The following is a 22,243-nucleotide window of genomic DNA, read 5'->3' as shown; positions in this document are numbered from 1 at the left end:
TAAAATCTCCCATTATAAGGCTCTCTGATTTACTGGCCCACTCTATTTCCCTGTACAGTTCCTTATTATACTCATCAGAGTCATTAGGCCTATAGCACACTCCTACTCTCAATTTTGATCTCCCAATGCTTATGTCACACCAAACTGACTCAACACTGCACTGTCCGGCGATGTCGACTGGCTTCACTTCCTTGGATTTTATGTGTTTCTTAACTAATAGCATAACCCCTCCCCCCTTCCTATCCTGTCTATCCTTTCTGTAGACGTTGTACTCCCCAAATTGCAGTTCTGCATCCCTTATATCTGTGTGACACCACGGTCTCTGATATCCCAACAATATCTGCCTTTGATGTTTTGAGCAATACCTCAAATTCATCAAATTTATTTACTAAACTCCTAGCATTGGTGTACACGCAAGTATACCTGCACCTGTTTCTATTCTTAGCTACCCTAACACAACCCATGTGTTTACTTGTACCGCAATGGCTCCCAGCAGTCTCTGAAATACCATGCATCTTGTTTTCCAGGCTTCTGCTCATTCTAATAGAAGCAGTGCAAGAATCTCTTTCACCTCTGCCAGTGGCTACTGTCAATCTATTGGTCTTTGTCTCCCCCCAAGCTAGCAGTTTTCCGACCCACCTAACACTGCCTCGATAGCATCAGCAAATATTCTTGCACCCTTTCTATTTAAGTGTATCCCATCCCTGTAGAAGCAATCTCTCCTGTTAACAAGTACAGTCCAGGCTGAAAAAAATTCTACCCCTTGAGCCTTGCACAATCTTTCCAGGGCCGAATTGATCGACAAGGCTCTCATCATATACTCCCTCCTATCGTGTCTGGGCAGAATTGCAGACACTTTCAAATTCAACCCTAATTCTCGGCTTTTGTTCAACAGTGACCTGTACTTGTTAAGTAATTCTGCCGGTCTACTACTCTTAATATTATTAGTGCCAACGTGTACAACTATATCACCTTTTGTGCCCTTAAAAGATGATATTCGCTCTACAATGTCATCAACCTTTGCCCCTGGCAGACATACCCTGGTCCTGTTCCACCTATCTTTTTTACAAAGAATGTTCCCCGTTTCCCTGACAATAGAGTCACCAACAACTACTAGTTCCTTCGGGACCAGCGCATTCTGCCTTGGGGGTTGTCTCTGTGTCACGCGATGCCCAAGTGCAAGCTCTGGCGTTGATGTGGGCAGCTGAGAGCTTGATGGGCCCCTCAATTTAGTTTCTTCGAGGGCATCCACCCTGTCCTTTAAGCTCTCATATAGGCCCACAAGAACGCCGAGTTGTTGCTTGATATCGATACACTCCTTGCATCGCGCACACACAAAGACATCCCCCTTGGCAGTATCATGTCCCGTACCCGATTGCTCTGCAAACATCAAGCAAACAGTGCATTTTATAAGGCTGTGAGTCAGAGGACAACTGCCCCCCTCAGTTCTGCTCTGAGCCACAGCACTTCCCTTAGCTTGAGCCTTTTGCTTTGCCGCTCTGGTCTGAGTCATGATTCTATTAATTTATTAATGAATTATAATTAATTATGTTATGTTATTATTTATGTTAAATATAATTAATTATATTACGTTTGTAATCTAAGTCGTTATATGTATTTATTTAAACGTACAATTTAACTGCTGACGAAGTTCACTAACGCTATCTAGTACGCTATATAACTATCGTATTACAAAGGCGGGAAAATTACGAACGGTACCAGAGTTGAAACACGTGGAAACCTTTACCGATACTTTTATGCAATTACAAGGCCGAGTAAAGAATAAATACACCAAATTAATCCGAAAATCACAAAATAATGTTATACTACTAAATTTAAATCAAAAGTTTTAGAAAAACAATAATTTCAAATCAATAAATAAGAAAAATCCACTTAGCGGCTTTGAACACGACCTTTTATTCTTTGTTCTTTGTAATTTCTTATGCCTTAGCTCACATTCTGCAATAACTAGTGAGTGATTGCTTTCCATATCTGCTCCCGGATGACTGAAACAAGCTTTTAGTTGGTTTCTGTATCTCTTCTTCACTAGAACATAATCAATCTGATATCGTTGTAGATCTCCTGGGGCCTTTCAAGTGTAGTGTCATCTTTTTGGTTCTTCAAAAAGTGCCGACTGGGTTAACCAGGTGGGTAAAGTGCCTGCCTGGCAACCTAAGGTCGCAGGTTTGAATCCTGCCTCGGGCTTGGATCAGAGTAGAAAATGCAAAAACCTTGGGAGGTGCAATATGGCCACAGAAGCCGATGTGTCAACAACTAACAAAAAAAAAAACAAACCTTCAAAAAGTGTGTTGCCAATAGGTAATCCTTTTTGTTTACAAAACTCTAATAGTCTTTCTCCCCTTTTTATTTTTCTTCCAAGTCCAAATGGTCCTGCTTCTTCACATGCTCCTTGTCCATGCATTGAAATCACCTGTTATGATTAGGTTTTCAACAACTAACAAAAAAAAAGGTAAACTGCAGCCATTATCAACAATTCATGCTGAGGAAAATGGACCATAATCTCCACGCTGATCCAGTGCAGGTTAGCAGATCAACCGTGTTTAGCAGTCAGGGGCTTGAACCCCGGTCTACTCAAGGAGTGTGTGCTACTGCACTCCCGCTCCTGACCACTGGTATTCCCAATTCACAAAAGGGATGAAAGGGAGACATGAGCAATTACAGACCTGTTAGCTTGACTTCTGTTCCAGGGAAAATAATGGAGTTATTGGTTAAAGAAGTAATCCAGGACCATTCAGACAGGAATATAGATATATATTTAAGTAACAGTATGGATTTGTTAAGGGACCATTTTGTCTGACCAATTTGAATGGATACTATGATGCAGTAACAAATGAACTAGATGCAAAAAAAAAAAAAAAAAAAAAATTGATATCACATACTTTGATTTCAGAAAGCCTTTGATTCTATTCCACATAAAAGACTATTATATCCTTAATAGAAAGGGTGCAAGAATATTTGCTGATGCTATCGAGGCAGAGTTAGGTGGGTCGGAAAACTGCTAGCTTGGGGGGGGTTACATGGACTAATAGATTAACAGTAGCTGCTGACAGAGGTGAAAGTGATTCTTGCACTGCTTCTATTGAAATGCAATTGAGCAACAGCCTGGAAATATTTACTTGTTTCACTATGACTTCCAGGACTGCTGGAAGTCATAGTGAAACAAGTAAATACATTGAGCTGTGTTAGAGTAACTGAGTAGAAACAGGTGCATCTATACTTGCATGTACACCAATGCTAGGAGTATAGTTAATAAATTCGATGAGCTTGAAGTGCTAGTCAAGACATGAAAGGCAGATATCGTTGGCATATCAGAGACGTGGTGTCACATAGACATAAGCAGTGAAGAATTGGAATTTGGATAGTACAATGTGTACAGAAAGGATAGACAGGACAGGAAGGGACTAGGGGTTATGCTGTTAGTTAAGAAACACATATAATCTAAGGAAGTGCATCCAATTGATGCTGATGGACAATGCAATGTTGAGTCTGTTTAGTGTGACATAAACACTGGGAAAGAAAAAATGAGAGTAGATGTGTGTGTTATAGGCCTAATGAATCTGATGAGTATAATGAGCAATTGTACAGAGAAATAGAGTGGGCCAGTAAATGAGAGTGTCTTATAAATGGGGGATTTTAATTTCCCAGAGATTGACTGGAATTTGTGGGTTGGTCACTCACACACTAGCAAGGCTTTTGTGGATTTATTGGATGATTGTTTTCTACAGCAGCATGTTTGGGAGGCAACTAGAGGGAGTAATACTCTTGATTTGATTATCAGTAGTGATTCTTCATGCATTAAGAATCTGCAGATAAAGGAACCACTGAGTGGCAGTAATCACAGTGTGCTGAAGTGGGATTTACTCAAAGAGGTAACTACCATCAAGGGTAAAGGGAAGAGTTTTTGCTTTCGTAAAGGTGACTCTGGTGGTCTGCGACAGTATTTAAATTCTATACGGTGGAACCAACTGATGATGTTACCAACAGCAAATTCAAAATGGGAAGCATTCAAAGAATTAAACTTGGAAGCTACTAGGCTTTTCATACCAACTAAGAAATATTTTTCAAGATTTAGTCCTAAATGGATGTCAGATGAACTAATTAGATATGTGACAGAGAAGAAAAATGCATGGGATACATATAAAATAGCAGGCGACACAGAAGCCTATGATAGATATAAGCTGCTCTGTAACCAAGTCACAAAGGGGATTAGGCAGGTGAAGGAAGATTAAGAGAAATCTTGTCAAAGGATGCAAAGAAAAACAGCAAAGAATTCCTTACTTATGTGAACTGTAGAAGAAAGGGGATAAATCAGATTGGTCCACTTGATATCGATGATTCAACTGTTGATGAAGTGGTACAACTGGTGATGATCCTGCTGAGGTAGCTAACAAACTAAATGAATGTTTTGCAACTACATTCACACATGAGGAGTTATTCAGGGAGGGGAATGCCAGAGGTGTATGAAACTCTGGCAGTGAGCTAGATGATTTTGTAATAACTGAGAGGAAAGTGGAGGAGAAATTGTTGAAGATAAACATAAAAAAGGCACCTGGGATGGATAGGATCTATCCAGTTATATTAAAGGCGGCAGCAAATGAAGTAAGCAAACCCTTAGCCATAATTATTAGAGCTTCCCTGGACAGGGGGGGAGAGGTACCCATGGACTGGAGATGTGCAAATGTGACCCCAATCCATAAAGGAGGATCAAAGGAAGACACAGGCAATTACAGACCTGTTAGTTTAAATTCTGTTCCAGGAAAATTAATGGAGGCACTGGTTAAAGAAGCATTGCAGGATCATCTAGACACGACTTCAGTTATAGCTCGGACACAGCATGGTTTTGTTAAGGGAAAGTCTTGCCTGGCCAATTTGATTGAATACTATGATGTAGTCATAAAGGAACTGGATGCAGGGAATAACTTTGATATCATATATTTGGATCTTAGAAAGGCCTTTGATACTGTTGCACATGGAAGACTGCTGCACAAATTGGAGCAGTCTGACATTGAGGCAAATTGCTGCTATGGATAAAGGGATCGTTGAGTGGGAGAAGGCAAAGAGTGGTAATCAATGGACACTGCTCTTCGTGGACTAAGTTATTAGTGGAGTCCCTCAGGGTTCAGTGTTGGGTCCATTGTGTATCAGGCTTAATGTCCAAGTTTGCAGAAGATACGAAGGTTGGCAGGGTTGTGAATGACACTAATGACAGTATGATGCTGCAACATGATCTAGAAAAGTTGAGCAGATGGGCTGAGAGGTGGCAAATGAAGTTTAATATTGAGAAATGTAAAGTACTACATATGGGAAGCAATAACCCCAGAGTAACATATAAACTCTGTGATACTACACTGACAGTGGTAGAGATTGAAAAGGACCTGGGGGTCATTGTGCGGGCAGATATGAAGTTTTCTGAGCAGTGCAGACGGTCTGCAAGAGTAGCTCATGGTGTCTTGTCAATGATATACAGGAATTTTTCTAGTAGGGGATAAGGAAGTGATTATCCCCTTGTATAAGGCGGTGGTCAGGCCACACCTTGCGTACTGTATACAGGTCTGGAGGCCTCATTTTAAGAAGGATGTAGAGCTGTTGGAACAAGTACAGAAAAGGGCAACAAGATTAGTGAATGGAACAAAGGGTTGCTCTTACAAATAAAGGCTTAAGTTTTGCAAATTACAGTGTCTGGAGACTAGGTACCTGCGAGGTGATCTGATTGAGGTGTATAAAGCCTTGAATGGTTTGAGCATGCTCAATGCTGATGGGATTCTTCCTCTTGTTCAGAATAATCGCCTGAGAGGGTGAAAATTCAAATTGAGGAAAGACAGTTGTAGGATAGATGTGCGGAAGTTTGCCTTTAGCCAACGGGTGTTTGATTGCTGGAACAAACTTCCATCTGTCATTGTAGAAGTTGATATCTTAAATAGATTCAAGGCAGAACTTGACAAACATTTGGAGCGAGTGGAAAGGTGAAATAAGTGTTTTTTTTTTTTTTTGGCTGATGCTATATAAGTTTGCTTTCTTGCATCATGTGCCTTTGCTAATGCTATGCAATTTAGAGCAGTGTGGAATTATGGGCTAGTTGCTGCAATAGATAAAGGGATGGTTGAGTGGAAGAAGACAGAGATTTATTATCATGGGTGCTGCTCTTGTTAAACCAATGTTATTAGTGGAGACCCACAGTTCAGTGCTGGGAGCATTGTTGTGTTATATATTTGTTAATGATTGATGATGGCATATCAGGCTTAATGTCTATGTTTGCACATGATACGAAGTTTGGCAGGGTGGTGGTTATTGACAGAAATCATTATATTGCTTCAACAAGATTAGGCAGATGGGCTGAAAAGGGGTAATTGAAGTTTAATATTGACAAATGCATGATACTTATGGGTAGCAACAATGCAAAATTAGCATACCAACTGTGTGGTACTACACTCAGGATAATTGACTGTAAAAAAAAGACCCGGGTGTAATCGTGCAGCAGCCATACATGAAGTTCTCTGAGCAGTGCAGACAGACTTTTAGGATGGGCCATGGGGGTTTTGTAAATGATAGACATGAATTTTTTTTAGCTGAGATGAGGAGATAATTATCCCATTGTTTAAGACAATGGTTAGACCACATGTTCAGTACTGCATACAGGTCCAGAAGCCTCATTTTAGGAATGGGTGGAGAGAAGAACAGTGAGATTAGTGAGGTTAACAAAAGGATATTCTTAACAGGAGAAGCTTCAGCTCTGCAAATTGCAGTATCTGGATACTAGGCACCTGCAAGGAGATTTGATTGGGTTGGTTGGCTTTGATTGGATTGAGTAAGTTCGATGCTGATGTAATCCTTTTTCATGCTCAAACTGCACATATGAGGGGACATACATTCAAATTGATGGATGGTTACATGATACATGTGTAGAAATATTTCTTCAGCCAGCAGGTAGTTGATTATTGGAACAAGCTTCCATCTTGTTTTTTTTATTGGTAGTTAGTTTGAATAGATTTAAGGAATAACTAGACAAACTGTTAGAGGGGTGGACAGTGATATGAGATGTTCCCCCTCCCTATTTTTTTTGCTGATGCTAATTAAGCTTGTTTTCTTGCATCATTTCACACCACTTAATATTAATAATATATCTTTGTCTGTAAGAATCCATCAAATATTTTTTATCATAATCTGAGTTCTTAATAGATTTCAAGAATCTCTCTCTCTCTCTCTCTCTCTCTCTCTCTCTCTCTCTCTCTCTCTCTCTCTCTCTCTCTCTCTCTCTGAGTAATATGAGGATGTACTTTACATTATTGATTCTTCTTTTGAAAATTTAAGCATGTCCTAATTTTGAATACAGGACAGTCATTCAAAAAAATGGCTTTTTCCACCAATAATTCTAGTCAAATAATGATTTTTGCTCAAACTGATGTAAACAGCTGCCATTCAATTCCAGTTGAGTGGTGTATTGTAATGCCCTTTATCTACTCAGCCCTCTTAGAACATGTTCTAAGAGCATGGAAGTCCGCATAACATTATCGTATATCTCCCTGTAATATAAAATATAGACCCAACTTCAGGGGTGAAAAGAGTTACAATTAAAAAGTAGAAATGAAAGAGATTTCAGTGCAAAGATAAAAAAAAACAAAAGGAGGGCATTACTTAATTACAGGGATTAAACAAGGGAGGGGATTACAATTTGAGTACAGGAATGAAAGGATGATATCAACATACATGAAAAGGGGATAGTACCTGAAAGGTTTTCACACTGCTGAATTATTCCTATAATCATATTTATGTATTATTATCGATCAATTTATAAAATGAACTGAGGTGTACTAAGATGTTAATTCCTAGTCAATTAAAAAAAAAAAAAGTTCCGGTTGCACATTACCTACTTGCATCATGTGCAACCAGAAAATTCAAGGTAGGTTTCAAAAAGTGAGGCTCTCTCTTCTTTACAACTATCAGAGAACTTGAAAAGCAGATTAATGTACACATTGTTTATAGGCATGAATAATAAACTACTTTTTTTTTTTTCTTTTAATTAAACATTTTCCATTTGCATTTAATTGACATGGATTATAATGAAAAATATATTCATTTGATAATATTTCAGTGAAAAGAAAGAAGTGTGCCATCACTACAGAGTGTGTGTGTTTGTAGGGATGGGGAGAAAGGGAGATGACAGATATAAACATTTGTAATTTTTTAAATGCAGTGTAGGAAAATCAGTGGTTTGTTATCCTGCTTGGATAAATATGGCAGTTCTGTTTTTTATCATTATTTATTTTTGTATGATTTTTGAAACCATGTAGTTAACATTTAATGCTCTCTTTTATAATTTATTCAGACATTTGGACCACAATAATATTAGTAAAATAACCAAAGGTTGGCTTTATGGATTGGATTCATTGAAACAACTGTAAGTAATGTGTATTATGTATAAAATATTAAATTTTTATTATGACTAAATTTCCATTAGACCTAAAGTTATGTTAGAATATTGAATGACATTCATTATTTTCTAATGGCTGTAAAATGTAAGTTGTTTTAGCTTTAAAGACTTACTCATTCTCATATACTTTGTGCAATGGGGTCATCAAATAGAAAATTTCCATTTATTATTTTTATTCCCCCACATCTTGTGGCCTAATAGTATGCTAGGTGCATGCATTGAAAATAATTATTTTTTTAGATCACATGGTATATTGTTCTTTCCTAGCATATTGTGGGGAGAATTTACACGTGTCTCACAAGACCTTGTCCTTTGTTCCTCAGAAAAGATCAATAACATCTGACCTTCTCTTAAAAACCCAATGTGCTTGTGCCAATGAATCAGCAATATGCTCTTGCTGATACTTAAGGTGATGCTCTATTTGAAGAAAGTAAAAGTTCAGATTATAGCATTGGTAATGAAGAGTGAGATAATGGTGAATTTTTGCAATTTTATGACAAATAAAATCATTTTACACTGATATATGCAATAAAATATGTTTTACCTAAATTCTCTTTTTAAAATTTGATTGTGTTATAGACAAGTGCATCTTATAAGTCTGAAAATATGGTATTTTAAACACCAGTTCTGCATTAAAATAAATTATACTAATCACTTTTTGCAATACTTTATAACACAATTCAAACCACAATGTACAATTCTTTTTCAGTGTAATTTACCATCCAGAATGGGAGTTAAAGTGATGAAAAGTTATTCACATTGATTTTTTTTTTTTTTATAATCTTGGTAATTTTGAAACACTAACTTATGGGAAATAATGTTCTTATAGGTAGTTTTAAGAATCTTTGAGCTCTACTGAAATTTCCAGGAACTTTTTTTTTTTTTTTTTTTTAAATTTAAACCCCAAACTCGAGAGGTATCATGACCTGTAGAACTTAATACTGTGCTTGGGTTGGAGGTTGAGAAGACGAAAGAAGATACTTGTTGACATTGGACTTGAACTTCTGTAGACTGTAATTTTCAGGAAATACGTATGAAGGAAGGTTGTACCAGAAAACGGCAGTTGAATAAATAAACGAGGAAGATGAAAAGTTGGTTCTGTGAGTTTGAAGTTGGACAGTAAATGGATGTTGGCTGGTGGCAGCACGTGTTCGGACTGTTTTGAAAGAGAGAGAGAGAGAGCGGGAATTATAGAAGCCAATTCAGAAGAACAGTGCCCATGGAAGTATCTGTAGAAGAGGCATGCAGCAGAAACAGTACGTCTATGAGAGAGTGAGTGGAGAGACTCTGTAATGTGCTTGTGCCAAGAGATATTACAAGTCAGGGTAATACCCAAAAAAGATATATCATTCTGCCTAGAAATCGGAGTGTCACTAAAGATAAGCATAGGAGCAGAAGAATCCTTTTTGCGAGATATAAGACAAGACTGAGTTTTAGAAGGGTTGAAATCAACTAAGTTGTCTTTGCCCCACTGGAGAATTACCTGAAGATCGGCATTTAAGGAATTGGTAGCAGATTTTCGAGAAGTTGAAGCTGATTGAGCAGGGCAAGGTTTCTCAAAATGGAAAGTAGAATGCAATGTGCTATCATCGGCAAAACTATGGATAGAATTTCCAGTCGGTGGAAGAAGGTCATTAATATTCAAGAGGAAAAGAGTGGGAGAAAGAACTGAACTTTGGGGGACACCGACATTAGTGGAGAAGTTAGAAGACAAAGAGCCATCTACCATCACCATCGGTGAGTGATCAGAGAGTAAACTGGATAACTAATTACTAAAAACAGTTGGCAAACCATAAGATGGAAGCTTGTTTAGAAGACCCTTATGCCAAACACGATCGAAAGCCTTTGAGGTGTCAAGGGCAACTACTTGTGTTTCACTGACCCTTTCCATTGAATTAGTCCATAAATGGGTAACATAAGCCAGAATATCGCCAGTGGATCGACACTGACGGAATCCATACTGGCAATTGTTGATCAGACGGAAGGTTTCTAGGTAGTTTAAGAGTTGGCGGTTAATTGATTTCTCCATTACGTTAGAAAGAGTAGACGTAATTGCAATGGGACGATAATTGGACGGGAGGGATTTGTCACCCTTTTTAGGAACTGGCTGGATATGAATAAATTTCCAAGCAGAAGGAAAAACACCTTTGGAATAAGAAAGTGGAAAAAGGTCAAAGAATAGGAGTAAGTTCGGAAGCACAGGTTTTGAGATCAAGTGGAGAAATACCATCAGGACCTGGAGCTTTCTTAGCATCAAGATTCATCAAAATCCTTTTGGTGGAAGACTACAGTAGGCATTGAATGGAGCGTGTTGGGAATGGTGGGAGATGTTTTACCAAGATCATTAAAAATGAGTTGGAAGAAAAATGGAATGCTAGCAGGTCAGCTTTATCCTTGGCTGAAGTGACAACAGAACCATCTGGTTTGAACAGAGGTGGGAGCAGAGATGGGCAAAAGTTGCGGCCAATAGCTTTGGCAAGAGCACAGAATGCTCGGCTACCATTAGGGCAAGAAGCAAGTTTTCTACTCTTAGCCTGTTCAAACTCTAGTTTGGACTGATTAATAACTGCTTTATAATTGTTGCGAGCTTTGGTGTAGGCAGAAAATGAAACTGAAGAATTGGAAACAAGCCAATTACGATATGCAACATTCTTCTCTTGAATAGCCTTAACACATTTATTGGAAAACCAAGGTTTAGATAAAGGACGAGATTTTAAAGTGGAGTGTGGGATAAAGGATTCCATTCCTGCAAGAATAATTTCACTGACACAATCTGAGCAAACATTGACATCAGAAGGTTTAAAACAGTAATCCGACCAAGGAAAAGAAGAAAAGAAATCTTGCAGATCATCCCATTTTGCATTCTTGTAATGCCAAACAACACGAGGTTGGGAATAGCCATGAGATAAAGGTTCAATTGGAGAAGAGACAATCACCAAGTTGCAATCTGAAGTGCCTAAAGGACCTCTCACTTCGATCGTGTACTTAGAAAGTTTGTTTGTTAGAAAAAGATTAGGATTGTCTGGTATTCTTGTAGGTAAATGAACAGTCCGTGCAAGGTCATTAGTAATTGCTTAACCATGCATATAAGTGACTAGAAAACGGGAGCCAGCTGGAGTTGTGAACATTAAAATTAACAAAGGAAAATTACCTCACTGTTAGGAATGTTGGACTGGAGAAAGTCAAGTTGCAAAGAGAGGAAGTCAAAGAGCTCCAAGTGATTAGCGGAGGTGGGAGAACGGTAGAGACAACAGATGAATTTGACACAATGAGGTAGAGAGATTTTAAGCCAGAGAAGATCAAAGAGAGGAGATTCCAAATTGCCAAGTCTCTGACAGGAAATATCAAAACGGACATATGCACAAGTACCACCTTTCAGGCAAAAGTAGTCATACAGCAAATAATTTGGGCATCTGAGATGAGCATTAGTTGAGTCAACCGATAACTGAGATTCTGTCAGAAAAAGTACATGGGGTTTGGTAGAGTGCAAGTGGAAATGAACATCGTGAAATTAGAATTGAGACCTCGTATATTTGTGAAATGAATTAGGAAGTGCTTGGGAGGTTTAGATCTTTTCGCAGATAACCTTTCTCTATTAGTTTGACAATTCATGGTGTATTCAATAGTAAGAAAAAGTGGGTTGTTTTTGTTGTTATTTGGATTTTAGGAGCATTAGCAACTAAGGCCATATTGCTCTGGGGATATGTGGTTGTCATTTCCTGACCTTTCCGCATCCTCCGTATTTGGTGGTCATGGTCTCGAATCCCGGTCTGATCAAGAAGCCTGTGCTATGCACTGCTGCTCTTGCCCACCTGGCTACGGAGGCTCCAGAAAAAGTGGATGGGACATGCTGTATAAAGTAATGAAATTTTTGGATATGGTGTACACATGGTAAGAATATACCCAGATCCTTGACATAACGTGGCTTCGACAATGCTCCCTGCATACACACTACTTGGACTCCCTGCAGTCATTATCTTGCAGAGTAGATGTAGCAAGATTATACACTAGCTGATCCGGAAGGCTCCTAGAGAGTTACCAATAGGTTCGGACCAGTGTACTAACTAGCTGCCGGCCTGCAAACACCGTTTTAGAGCTTTAGAACTGTGAAATGTATGAATTTATTTCAAAATTATAAAAAAGTAATACAGGAAACCCTCAGTTTTATGGACCTTGATTTAAGACTGGATTTAATGGATGAAAAAATTTCATTGGCACCAGAAGAGTATTCAAGAGATTGGGAAAATCAGGAACTTGTGAGTTGAGGCAGCTTACAGCAAGCATCCCAATCTGTTTGCGGATAAGCTTGCTGTCATATTGTGTCCTGTTTTTTTTTTTTTTTTTTTATGACTTCACTTATTGCATATCAATGAGAAAACCAATTATGCATCTGAGTGTGATGCAAAAATTAGCCTAGCAGTTGTGTCAGGTCACCTGACAGGTTATCTTCAAAAATAATGTCCCTGCATTAACTGTTAATTAAGAATTAAAAATCTATAATTTTTTTATACCTTCCTAAATATATTCAAACTTTACTGCAATAGTTTTTGAGGCGATTTTTTTTTTTTTTTACAATTTTTGCATGGAAGAAATTACATGCAAGAACCTGTCAGACGACCTGCCACCATCTTTACAACTATTTTGGATTTTGCTTAAAGAGTGGCATGGTACTGGACAAGCTCCGACACTGTTTGATTAGTGTCAGGTTACTTTTTCCTCCACCTACTAGTTTATTGTACTAGTAGGAGAGGGAAATAAACTAGTGTTAAAAAAAAGGAAATAGTGGGAAATAAATGTTTTACTCTTATTTGCTTTTGAATGGTTTATTATTCAAAATTATAGAATTATAGTAATAATTTTGATTTCATATTGTTTCACATAGTAAAGATGATAGCATGAAACCCAATATTCTCTCAAGATGGTCGCTGCAATGTAGCAATATATGTAGCTTCAAATTTTTTCTCTGTGAATCATGCCAAGTTTGAAATAAACATGAAAACAGAAGCAACTAATAGCATTAAATTGTGTATAATGTTTTTTAATTTTTACTAATGTTTACTAGGGGGGGCTTCGCCCCTTCTCGCTTTGCTTGCCCACCCCCCATGCATGCTTTTCTATGTAAAATGTAGAGGCATACAGAGTAAGTGAAATCTTTTTTATGTAAAAGACATACCTGTCAAAATGCTCTGGTCGATATCTAATCAGGAAATGACCAATGCAATTATTTACCTGTGCATTGTAGTGCACGGCATTCTCAAGGTCATAAATATCATGGTAAAAGAGAATGGTGTACACCCTCCAACATGGCAGCAAGCAAAACGGTGGGAAAGCAGTGATTGACAAGTTGTGACCCCCATATTTTGGCAAACGGACAGGAATAAAGCAGTGATTGGCAGACGCCACTGCTTTTGCTGTCCACGCCTCCCAGGTTGATATACCTAGGGTGTTTTTCCCCACATTTGCTGCTGTTTTTAATCAGGAACTCATTTTCCCATTTTAAAATAGCTGGATGGAGGGATAAACACCCTACCTAAACTAAGCCCCTCATCCTCGACGACACAAAACAGTCAGAAAAGGGAGGTGTCTTCACCTGTCAATTATCGCCGTCTTCCTTGCTTTCATCGAAGTACTGGCCGGTGTATATACTATACTGGACTTCAGCCAATATCACTATGTAATTATTTACCTGCGTTTATGTAGGTCACTTAGGAAAAGGCCCCTTGCTTCAGGTTCCATAATACATGAGGAATATTGTTGCATCCAAAACAGCAGGACTAAAATATTTAACTGAAATATTTACAAAGTATACAAATATTTAACATGTTTACAAATGACTAAACTACAGTATTTACAAATATAGAATATTCATTAATATACAATAAATGTTACAATGGAACATCAAACATTAGACAGTGAATCATGCGCACGAGGTTGGTGAATGTTACGGAGGCAGTTGTCAATAATTAATTGAATTTGTAGTGATGTAATTGCCTCGCCCTCCCATTGGCTCAAATAAATATCAGTAGGAGGAAAACTTTTTTTAATGTGTAGAGAGATATAAATAAGCAGAAATATGTCTGCGCGTGCACACATATCTTTGTAATTGTGTACAATGAATGGGGAAACTTTTAAACTGGAAAATGGAAGAGAATAAGAGATTGATGTTTCTATTTTTATGTCCAGAACATTTTACTGGAATTTTCAGCAGAATTAATTTTTTAGAACATTTTAAAATTTTAAGAATTTTTTTTATTAAAACTTAAAAATGTATATGCAATAAGTATTGCACTTAAGAAAATATGAAATATTTGCATTGTTTAAATTAAATTCAAAAAATCCAAAGCATTTTGGATATTAAAAATAAAATCAAGTACTTTTTAGGTGACCAGCTGCCATTTTTGCTGCATTTTGAGTGCCACAACTGTTGGGTTGATGCTGTTAGAAAGTTAAACTCCTGTGTGTCTGCAAGTAATATGGAATAGAAAAAAATACATAAATAAATAAAATAAATTTCAGATATTGTAAAAAAAAGTGTGACTGAGCTAAATGAGTTTTTACTGTGACCATGTAGTGATGTCTGTAAAAATACTGAACAAAACTTTTCTAGCCACCACTACATAATCATGGTAAATTATCTTCTGCTGACTGTGCACTGTGTAGCAACCAATAAATAAAAGTAATTTTATTTAAGTGTTTCTAATACATACATATACAAAGTAACTGTTTAACTTTTTAATTACATGAGGTACAAATGATCATAGAAAAACATTTTCGATTTAATGGACATGTCCTTCCCTCTATTAGTCCATAAAATTGATAGTTTACTGTAATAATAATAATAATAATAATACTAGCCAACAAAAAATATTTTTTGTCATAGTATTATGAAAATATGTGATTCTGGAGGAAATGTGTTTATTCCGAAAATCACCATAAAATGTCTCTATCACGTCTACATCAGAAAATGTATACCAACATTTAATATTAAAATAAAGGGATATATATACGTATAATTCAAGTTTGCAATACAAGTGTCAAAAAATATTATACATTCTCTATAACTCATTTACTACATAAAAAAATATCATAAATCATAGTGAAGTAGTTATATTTCAATAATATACAGGGTGTCTCAAAAATACATGGCAAAACTTCAGGAATGAGTTCCGGAAATGCTTGGTTCCCGAGTTATTAATCGGAATGTCTTATCTCCCACAGGTGATTTCCTTCATCACACAGTACTGACAGAATCTAGTGGTTTTCCATTCCGACCATGTACTCAAATCAGGAGCAAGCGGATATGCACTTTATGTACAGTTTGGCGGACGGCAATGCTCTGGAGGCTCGTCGTTTGTACCACAAAAGGTTCCCAGAACGAAGATGTCCAGACAGGAAAACGTTTGAAGGTATCCATTGCCACCTTTATGAACATGGGACCTTTACACCTCGTGCTGCCAACAGTGGACGACCAAAATCTACGACTCCTGAAGTAGAGGGTGGACCAACTGCCTGGCTTCCACGCTTACCTGATTTAAACCCACTAGATTTCTTCTTATGAGCCCATTTAAAGTCATTGGTATATTCGACTCTGGTAGCTGATGTGGAAACTCTCCGCAATCGAATTTTGACAGGTTGGGAGACAATACGAAACATGCCAGGAATTTGGCATCATCTTTGCGAGTCCATGAGACTTAGATGTGAGGCCTGTATTCAGGCAGAATGTGGACATTTTGAACAATTGCTGTAAGGTGATGTGAACAGTTAAGTGTCATAGACAGACCATCAAAACTCGGAAACCAAGCATTTTTGGAACCATGTTGATATAAAATATTTTTATTGTTTACATATGAGGAACTCATTCCTGAAGTTATGCCGTGTATTTTTGAGACACCCTGTATAATCAGCATATCTGTAATTGTCCTTAAAAATGTTTGCTACTAAGGGATTTTCTCTTGTATTCCTACCTGCTTTCCCTCACAAGGAACTAGCAGTAATCTCCCATCATTACAGGATCCCAGCAACCTTGGTACTGCTTTTCCCTCGTGGAAATATCTTGATAAAACTACTCCCCTTGTTCATCACTCACATCTTCCAGATTTGCCCCCTTAACCATGCATATAAGTGTTCCTAGGTCTATCTAATAAAAAGCACTCAAAAACCTGGTCGTCTGGTTGTCATGTCCCCCCCCACCTGGATACGACATGCTTACATCTACAATTTTGTAGATGTAAGCACATAATTATAAGCTACATAATTGTAGATGTAGATGATGCCTGGATACAACAGTGCTTAAGATCACTGCATATGTTCCATCCACAATCCTGGTATTTTATAGCATGTAGAATCTTAAGCATGCTTTCATGACTTTCTTTAAGTCCAACTGAATGAAACACAGGAACTGATGGAAACTGATTGCCATTAAGAAGCTAAACTGCTTTTAAATTTAATTTTGAGGCATCTATGAATAAATGCCGTTCATCTGACTTATGCACGACACCTAATCCTTTCAGAAGTCCAATAATGTCTTTGCAAAAACACATACAGTCCTCCATAGCAAAATATTTTGAAACCTCCATGTCTTTCTCGAAACGCTGAAATCTTTGTTCCTGCTGTGAGTATACTACTGCTGTAACCTAGAACCTACTTGGAAAACCTTGGCACTGAGAATTAGCTTATATCTGTTAAAATAAATCAGTATGTCATACATTACTGGCTAGATTATGCAAAATTGGCATATTTTGGTAAAACTTAACTCCATCTTTATTTAATAACTGTAACACGATGTGAAACTATCATGGTGATTTTCAAAAGCTATATATAAAAATTGGTTAAAAACAGCATTTAAGTTCTTGGAGGTAAAAATCGTGTTGGCTAATGTAATTTTTTTTTATACTCTAGGGCACACACATAGCAATAGGGGTGTTAAGAGCTCTCTTGTTATGACATTGTGTTGTGAAACAGTGTGCAGCTGACTGCTAACAGAAGCAGTCAGCTACATGTATGATTGACCATCTACTAAAACCATTGTTTATTTTCCAAGACAACCATATGATAAGAGGAGTACTAATAACATTATTGGCAGCTATACAGCTGAACTTAGTTAACAGTGGACTACTACCTACTGTTTTGGCACTGTATACAGTACTTTCAAATATGCTCACTAGTATATAGCTGTTAAACAACACACTTAGTAAATTAATAATTAGGAAAAGGTCCTTCCCAAATTATATTTAATTTTATATGTATTTATCCACTTTTGATGGCATACATTTCTATATGGCCAAGGAACAGTAAGAAGTCATGTTCAAAGAATAAAAGGCCTCTAGGAATTATATAAATGTTTAGAGCTTATCACCAAGATGTAGCTCTCTGTCAAATGGCCAGTTATATGAAAATTGTTTTATTTCACGTGTTTTCAGTTTTCAAATAACATACCTCAGGGGATAAAAATGTCTACGCTGTAATCAAGAAGCAATTAACAAAGCCTCTCATGATATTCACATAATGATTGAGTGTGAGGTCAGACCTGTGTATCAGTTATTTTTAGAGGGAAGTGTTCACAGGGGAAATAAGTTAACCTGTTGACACAAAATTTAGTACAATGGTCTTTAGAATATACTAAATTAAAAAAAAAAAAAAAAATGAATATTGAAAAAGATTGTAACTGTTGTTCCAAATTTACATCAGTATTTCTGTATGGGGAAAACTGGGGGCTCTGGAATCCAAATTAGATCTAAGACTTCCCCAGGGACCAATAAAAAGTGCTGAAAATTTGATGCTTATCAGACTTTCCCTTCTTGAATAATGATGAACATTAAAAATGTACCCTAATTTTATATATATATTTCTTGAGGGGTGAACATAAACTGGTTCCCAAACACCAGTTCGAAGACAAGTTAAACAGTTTAATTTGGAGAAAAAGAGATGTTAACCAAAAGCCAAAATTAACTGTTTATAAGAGATTTTAAGTTTATTTCACCTGTGGAGCAGAGAGTTAGGTAACAATTTTCTGAATATATTCATTTCTGAATAAAGGAATGTTAAGAAATGAATGTTTTAAGAAAAATAAATGGAACTAATAGATTAGCTAACTAGTGATGGTATGACCATATGTTATAGATGAGAAAATAATAAAAGAATCTTGGAGTTAAAAAAAATTGAAGATGGTATGAGCTAGTAAGATAGTATAGTTTGGGGGATTAGCTAAACATACGTTCAAAGCAAAAAAACTGAATTGTAATAAGCCTAGAGGCAGATCAAAAGGAAGGTAAATTAATGATGTTAAGTTAGCATCAGAGACAAGAGGGCTTACTCTGAGATCTAGCAGGAAATAGGACAGCATGTAGGAAAATAATGAATGAATTTGTTATCTCTCTAGAGGAACTGATTTACAGTTCTTGTACAAATGACCAATGTTATAACCTGTTTTTAACAGATTTGAATGTTGTTTATGATGGCGATTGATGGTAATGATGATTATTTCTTTAAATTTGCACATAGACTGTTTTCTTTTTTAAATTTATTGTCTTCAGTTGTTGGCTTTGTCTAATGAGTAATTGTTGGGCATCATCATGACATTTCACATAACCTCCATAGAAGGAGGGTTTGGGGGGGAAGAGCACCTATAGTTTTGTGACCTTAGTTTATGGTGAGTCAAAGAAGAGGATGTACAACTACCAGTTATGTGAATATTTAAATTTGATAGGTGATATTCTGAAGAGTTTGGATTATTGACCTGTCTCTTAGACACTTACTTCTTGCTTTCACGACTCAGCTATCTGACAACCACTTGTTGGTTTTTGTGTTGTGTCAATTTCATTTTCTTCTGCTAAGCTTCACTAAGAGAAACACAACTATGAGAAGTGACAGAGACCTACTTTCTTTGAGTGAATGTATTATGTTCTGTAATAAGGCCTTTGGTTGGGATTCATGGTGAAATAAAAATGCCTGGTGGGGCTCCAAATGGAAAAGAAAGAAATAACTATGGCATTTTCAGAAACTAGCCATTCCTTTCTTCAGAATCTGTTTGTCTGAAGAAAGGAAAGGGAGCATAATTTCCTGAAAGTTTTGGAGTTATTTTCTTTTCTAGTTGGAGTCACATCCTAGCATTTTATTTCATGAATAATATAACTTTAAAGAACTAACATTCAAGTAACAATAGTTTAATGGTAATGGGCCTTAGGGCAGGCTGTTCTTTTCCATTTTTGTTTTAACATTGAGAAATTTTGTATCAATGTATTCCATAAAGCATGACAACAGAAAGCAGTGATTAATATTAATGATTTGGCCATTAGGCGCCTCTGTAGCCAGGTGGGAAGGAGCAGTAATGTGTAGCACACGGTTCTTGATTAGACCGGGGTTCGAGCCCATCACCACCAAATACAGAGGATGCAGAAAGGTCAGGGTATGACCACCGCATATCCTGGAGCAATATGGCCTTAGTTGCTAATGCTCCTAAAAACCAAATAACAACAACAACATGATTTGTCCATTAAAGCAGAGATAGCGAGTGAAATTATAAAGGAAATTTGAGCAGTGGCAGAGAAGTCCTGAAGATAATTATTGAGAAAATAGAAATTATACTAATTTTAAGGGGAGAGGCGGTAGAAGAAGATACAGCAGTCTTGACTCAAGTAATATTAGAGAGAATAATTGAAGGGGGAGGGACAAATGCGTGAGTAAATGGGGAGATGATAACAGGATTAGCATGTAATAAAAAGATATTGATGAAAATAAAATTCAAATGGTACAAAAGAATTAGATCTGCAGCACTTCTTTTGAAATCCACAGAAGATGAAGGGTGAAGGTTTTTTTTTTTTTTTTGCTAATGTTTTATAAGCATGCTTTCTTACCTCCTATGCCACTATTACTAATAATATACTAATAAAATAGTTTATTCACTGTGTTTGGAAAGCTACTACAAAGAAGACATGGAAATAAATTCTAGGTTAACCTTCTCTGTTTATTGAATGTAATTATTTGAAAAGTAGTTTTTGGTTTTGAGGGTAAAACTGCAGTATTCCTTCTTAGCATGTTATATGTGATTGTACATGAGGCCAATACAAATCAGACATGTAACTTTCTGCTGCCACTATCCCAGTACTGGATTAAGGCCAAGTGATGCCCTAAGCATAGCCCAACAATGGTACCCCCCTCGGCCTCAGCTTCTCCATTGCTTAACTCACAAGACATTAAGACTCAGTAAGTGCTGAATGTGAAATAAGAATTTGAAAATTTATAACCTTTTTTTCAGTTTTCTTCCAGACAAAACCCTACAACTATATTAAATAAAAACTTTTGTTTTTTTAAATTTTTATTGGTTTAACAAAAACACTAAATAGCAGTAAAAAATATAAGCAAAGATTTACCTATAGGTTTATATTTATTTACTTTTTAAAACATTTTCTTCTAGATTTTTTAATTGCAATGTCTTTGATTTAAGTCCTCAAAACTGATTTGGCATAACAAATCTGCTTCTGTACTTAGCAGAGACAATCTGTCTTGTCGCATAGCTATTCTTTTGGGATTTTTAATGTGCTTGCGTTGAGAAAATGAATGCTCAGCTGTGTAATTTGTAACCATTAATGTTAAAAAAACACTCACGGCAATGTCTACATTTTGGAAATGCACAATCAATTTTGTCTTCTACAATTATTTTATAAAGTTTAGCATAACTGAATCTGGTTTTTACACTTTTTGTTGCACTGAACTGATGGTGAACACATGTGTGAAACTGCTGAAGCTCAGCAGAGAGATTATTGTCCAAGTCTTCTGTGTAAGCATCAATTAGTTTTTGACAGCAGTAAGAGTACCTTTCAGTTTCATCAGATGAAGTAACATTATCTGGCACATCACTTAGAAAGGAAAATCTGTCTGCTATTTCTTTGTACACCTTTTCTCTTTTTCTCATCGTGGTTTCTAGCTTGTCAATAATTAGGTAAAAGGTGGTGATACGAAATTTATCTCTGGCATTCAGATCTACTTCTGGTGCTTCTCCATCATTGGGTACCTTCTGATACATTTGTGAGTTTGAACAACCTTGTAATTAACATCTAGTAGTATTTCCTTTACAAGTGCTTCAAATCTTTCAAAGTCATCTCTTAAAGAGCATAGTTGGTCAGCTAATGATCCATACAGATCTGCACATGTTTTTAAGTTCACATATTCACTTTGCAGAACTTGACTTGCTCTATGAAACTTTTGAAAAATATCATCCCACATGATCAACATGAAAACAAATTCTACCTCTTGCATCTTATTTGCAATATTGTTTGCTTCTCTTCTGGTGTCTCCCTTTTTTGACTGGGCTTCAGCTAAACACTCTAACGCTTCCAGTACCTTAAAGAAACACTTCAAAATTGCTGCTGTTGTCATTGCAATGCCTCCCATCTGGTATTAGCGAGGGATTTTAACACAGGTTCATTTCTAAGACAAGCTTTAAGAATTTTCCGCCAACTGGTTGAGGTTAAAAAAATGTATAGAGCAAATGTGCTCTAGAGAAAAAATTAATTGCCACTTGACAACAGTCAGCAGCACTTCGGCCTACCAGATTTAGTGAATGAGCTGCACAGGGCACATGTAATGCAAACTTATTTTCTTCTAAAATCTTTTGTTACATCCCCTTATAGTGAACAGACATGTTAGCAGTATTGCCGTAGGATTGACTCCTATGTTTTGAAAAATTTAGTTTGCAAACTTCACATAAGTACTGCAATACCTGGTATGCCATTTCCTCACTGGTATGGTTTTTCGGTTCCAAAAAGGTTAAAAAGTGTTCAATAGGATGCCCATCTT

At 36.8% G+C, this 22,243-nt stretch overlaps 1 protein-coding gene across 1 annotated transcript in view; it reads left to right on the top strand.

Moving 5' to 3' along the window:
- Positions 1–22,243, top strand: part of LOC150086860 (uncharacterized) — a 414,998-nt gene that overhangs the window by 279,539 nt on the left and 113,216 nt on the right. Inside the window, exon 8 of the mRNA XM_090372302.1 lies at positions 8,345–8,416. Within this exon, the coding sequence (XP_090228428.1) occupies positions 8,345–8,416 (72 nt within the window). The remainder of the gene's footprint in view (positions 1–8,344; positions 8,417–22,243) is intronic.

Source organism: Mastigoproctus giganteus, chromosome 4, assembly GCF_048544385.1.
Source record: "Mastigoproctus giganteus isolate SK-2022 chromosome 4, ASM4854438v1, whole genome shotgun sequence".
Taxonomy (NCBI): Eukaryota; Metazoa; Arthropoda; class Arachnida; order Uropygi; family Thelyphonidae; genus Mastigoproctus; species Mastigoproctus giganteus.
The sequence above is the reverse complement of the archived record's forward strand: the minus strand, read 5'-3'. Positions and strand labels throughout refer to the sequence as shown.